This window comes from Hylobates moloch, unplaced genomic scaffold, assembly GCF_009828535.3.
Source record: "Hylobates moloch isolate HMO894 unplaced genomic scaffold, HMol_V3 SCAFFOLD_2, whole genome shotgun sequence".
NCBI classification, from domain to species: domain Eukaryota; kingdom Metazoa; phylum Chordata; class Mammalia; order Primates; family Hylobatidae; genus Hylobates; species Hylobates moloch.
Genome location: NW_026652277.1, coordinates 8295300 through 8299529, shown reverse-complemented (window position 1 = coordinate 8299529; position 4230 = coordinate 8295300). Strand labels below are relative to the sequence as shown.

General features: G+C 39.0%; 1 protein-coding gene across 1 annotated transcript; it reads right to left on the bottom strand.

Annotated features, from left to right (window-relative positions):
• Positions 1-624: 624 nt before the first annotated feature.
• Positions 625-1302, bottom strand: LOC116468697 (MICOS complex subunit MIC19). The gene is given in 3 exon segments (XM_032152732.2): positions 625-782; positions 785-1256; positions 1258-1302. Coding segments are annotated over 3 exon segments (675 nt in total).
• Between the last annotated feature and the right edge of the window lie 2928 nt (positions 1303-4230).

Sequence of the window (4230 nt, the reverse complement as noted above, 5' to 3'; positions counted from 1 at the left end):
TTTCACTTCTAATCATACATATTAGTCCTGTAAAAGACGTACATCATCTCTCCTTTTTGTTTCCTTGCTTGCATGATCACCAAAAATTAAAACAAAATCGCTCTTATGTAACCAAAGGTAAAAAGAAGAAGCAAGAAAACCAGCATGCCACAGCCTAGACAATTCCACCCAGCACTGCTGCCCCAAGAGCTGGCTCTCTCGTCTCCACACTCCAATTACTTTAGCCCCACACCCCCATCTCACCCCATCCCACTTTGTTAGGGTGGAGGTTCACCAAATGATGGGGCTTGCTTAGAAGATAAACATTTTATGGTCAGTAGAAGTTGAATAGAAAGTACCAAAAGGTGGAGACGGCTGCCCTTCTCTTTTAATCATCATAAGAGGGGTTTACTAATACTGAAGAGCATCCTTTGATGACTGATCCTGATTTGGGTTTTGGCCACCCTTCAAATTGCTGCCAATTGAAATGTGATATGATTCTGTTGGATCCATTCTCCACTGTCTCTTTTGAATGGTCTTCTCATTAGTGCTCGTCTCCTTAAATGGGTTATTTTCTTACTAGGAAAAAAAAATATTTCCTCTCTGAAATTAACGTGGAAGGTGTTTTGCTTGTTCTAAAGTTTTTTATACTTTTTTCTCAAGCATGCTCTGTTTGGCATGATTGACATAGTGCATATGCTGGCTGGCCAGAGTGGAGCATTTGAAGGTCTGGTGGGTGTTCTCGTAGTAACACTGAAGAATTTTGGCCTGCAGGTCAGCATAGACTAGATGAGACTCATACACTTGAACCGTGCTTCCACCTCTTCAGCAACTTTCTGATATTGTTCAGTGGTGACTTTGTAGAACTCTGAGCTCCTCTCCTCCAGTCTAGCCAGCCCCACTTTGCAGAATGCAACCTGCTTCATTAGCACTCTGTCTTTCTCTTCCAGCTGCCTAGCCAGATGCATTGCCTTAGCGCCTTCCTCCTGGCTTGATATCCTCTCTCGAGGGATGGCTCTGATTAACTGCCCATTGGCAGCAGCCCTCTCTCTCTCCAGCTCTGTAGCTTGCTTTAGTCATTTCTGATCTTCAGTTTCTTTCTTGGCTTGTTCCAATGTTAGCTCCTCAGCTACTCTTCTTTTCAATTCTTCATCAGAAACCAAGGCATTATAAGCACCAGAATACCGCTGAGACTTTGAACCAGATGGAGAGGATTCCTTCATTCAATCAATCACATTTTCTGAAAGCCCAACGCCCTTCACCATGGTGATGGGTGATGTTCTCATTCTTGTCCACCTCAAAGGTGACCCGATGAGTGCTCATGATCCCACCTGTGGCTCCTGTTCCTGCCCCCACAGAGACCTAGTACAGAACCACGAGCATTTCAGTTTCCCCATGCCCACACTCACATGGAGGGGCCTGGATTCTTTTCCCCTAGAGCAGGAGCAAGGCCACGACCTAGGGGATACTTTTCAAGTGAGCTTTGTCTTCCTGAGGCAGTGTGTACATTGTGTAATGCATTGTAAATTATGTTATTGGCATTCCACTCATCCAATTCTGAATAATGTCAGAATTTACCATCTGAGAAACAGCTCATGACCATTGATGTTGCTATAAACACACCTGGGGTTAAGGCACTGTGGGTCTGGTTCCTTGCTAAGTCTATGGTGGTGAGGACTGCCTGCAATTCATATTGGCATTTTAAGTACTTGACTGTTTTTAGGAAGAGAGAGGACAGTTGACTGATCACCGTCATTACTCATTATGGTAACCTAAACTTGTCACCTTCCTCCTGCCAGTCACAGGAGTAATACCTGAGGCACAGGCCTGAAGCACAACAAACCCACACAGACCCAACTCCAGGTGGAAGCCGACGGCCTAGAAATGCCAAAGTTATTTTCTTGTCTCCTGGTGACGCTACGCAGCTTTGCTTTGCTGTTAATAAAAGAGAATTGCTTTTGGTTGTCACTTTAAAAATTTTTAAGACTAAATTGAATTCCATCTGCTAGAGCTTCACTTATAATACAGGAGAGAGGAGCGTGGTAAGGTCATTTATTTTTCCTAATATTCATGAGACCAGAGTTTGCAGCATTGAGCATCTTGATCACCAATTAGATCGAAAACATTTATCATATTTTACCAATAATCTCTCCAAAAGAGACATGTACTCTGATCCATAGATGAGTCACTGACCATCTCTAATACACAAACAAGAAAGTCAAACATGAATGCTACCTGTTTCCTTGTGAATCACTCCACAATCAAGTAACTGCTAGTGTGAAAAAACCACAACACTCGAGATCCTTCCACCCATGACATAAGATTTATTTGTACAAGTCTGCTTAATTTTTATAATCTATCCATACCTTAACATTCATGACATTATTTTGAAAGTTCTCATTTTCTGGTCTTTGTTTCTTTTTTCTCTTTTTTTTTCTTACTTTGGTTATCATTTAAAAGTGGCCACATTTATTCAGAGGCATTCTGCAAATGTGTATCAAGTTTTAGCACTGTGATAAGTATTATAAATGTAGCAAATAAATGCAAAATTTTTAATGAAAAAAGATACCTATGCATGTTGAAAAGATCCAAAGAGATGTGAAAAAATCTCTATGTGCTTTTGTTTTGCTCATTCTATTATTATTATTGTATAGTTGTCTTTGCTGTTTATCAATGGGTACTACTACTAATGATAATATTTATTCAATGCTTCCAGTGTCCTATAAATGTACAAATGCCTTACATCTATTATGTTGTTTAATGTTCCCAACAAATCTATGAGGTACTGAGTATTGTTAGCCACAGTTTACAGATAAGGAAACTACAACGTAAAGAAACGATATGACTTGTTCATGGCCACATAATTCAGATGTGGTACAGCCTCTGATTCACGGACTCCATGTTCTGTTCACTTGCCCCTTTTGTGCTGCCACAATGAATACAAAAATAAATGAAATATATATGCTGACCTCAAGAAAAGAAAATTCCAATTGTAGAGAGAAAACTACACATGCATAAAATACTGAATTGTGATATGAGAAAATATAAGAGCTGCCATTAAGCCACTGCCAGGTGAATAGAGCAGAGTCAATAAAAATTCAAAGGTGGGCACGATTCCACAAACTGGAGAGGCCCAAGAATCTTGATGGCTTTGGAGATTTTGAATTGGTTATACATGGGTATAAAAGGATGGAGAATCCTGCAGGCCCTGGGAGGAAGAGGGCATGGCGTGGGAATGTCTATGAAGAGCATTAAGAGAGTGAGTCAGCCAGTTTGGCTGGTGAAAGTGGGAAAGGATTGAGGGACACAGGTCAGTTTGCAAAAGGTGTCTCATGTCAGGGCATTTGCCTTCAGCCAATGGGAAAACCAAATGGACACAGAAAGAGGCTTTCTGATGTCACTGAATGGGCAAGGGTTTCGGAGCCAAAAAGGCATAGACCCAATCCCATACTCTAGGTGTGACCTCAGGCAAATGACTTACTCTCACGACAATTCGGTTTCTATAAAATAGAAATTAAAATTAAAATATTTACCTTGCAGGGTGTTTTGTGGATTAGAGATCATTTGCATGCAGTACATAACACTTTGCTTGGCACATAGTAATTTGTCAGTAAACAGCAGCTCTCTCACTCATTTTATTAACACAGTTGTCACATTGATTTCATTGTTTAAAATACTTTTGACCTTCTCACTGATAATTTCCCTCAGGCAGAGACTATGTATTCATTGCAAAAGAAAATCTGATTTGTTATTTTTTTAAATGTGAATTTACTTTTTCCTACTATAAATGTACCAAAAAATCATTCATAATCCAAGCACCCTAACATTAGCATTTGATAGGTTTTCTTTCATTTGCTTTGCAGTGGGTATTACACATTGTTTTATTACCCATGATCATAGTATTTCAATCATCAATACGCATCAATACCTACTTCATATATATCATACATACAAATCAATGCATATTTCTTGTCATTAATTTTTATAGATCTATTTATTTTGTTAGATATTACAAAGACTGATAATGTATTTTACCAGATTCAATTCCAATGGGTTTTAATTATTAAAAATATCAAATTTAACTCAGGAGTTAGAGATTTTTCATATGAATGCAAAATAACCCACACATTTAAAAAAATTCCTATAAAGCACAAGTCACTGTTCTCTTCCTCAAACGGAGTTTCTAGACTAATAAGCCTGCCTTCACTCTCACAGAGGTTCCTACAGAAGATAAAATAAAGTTACAAATAA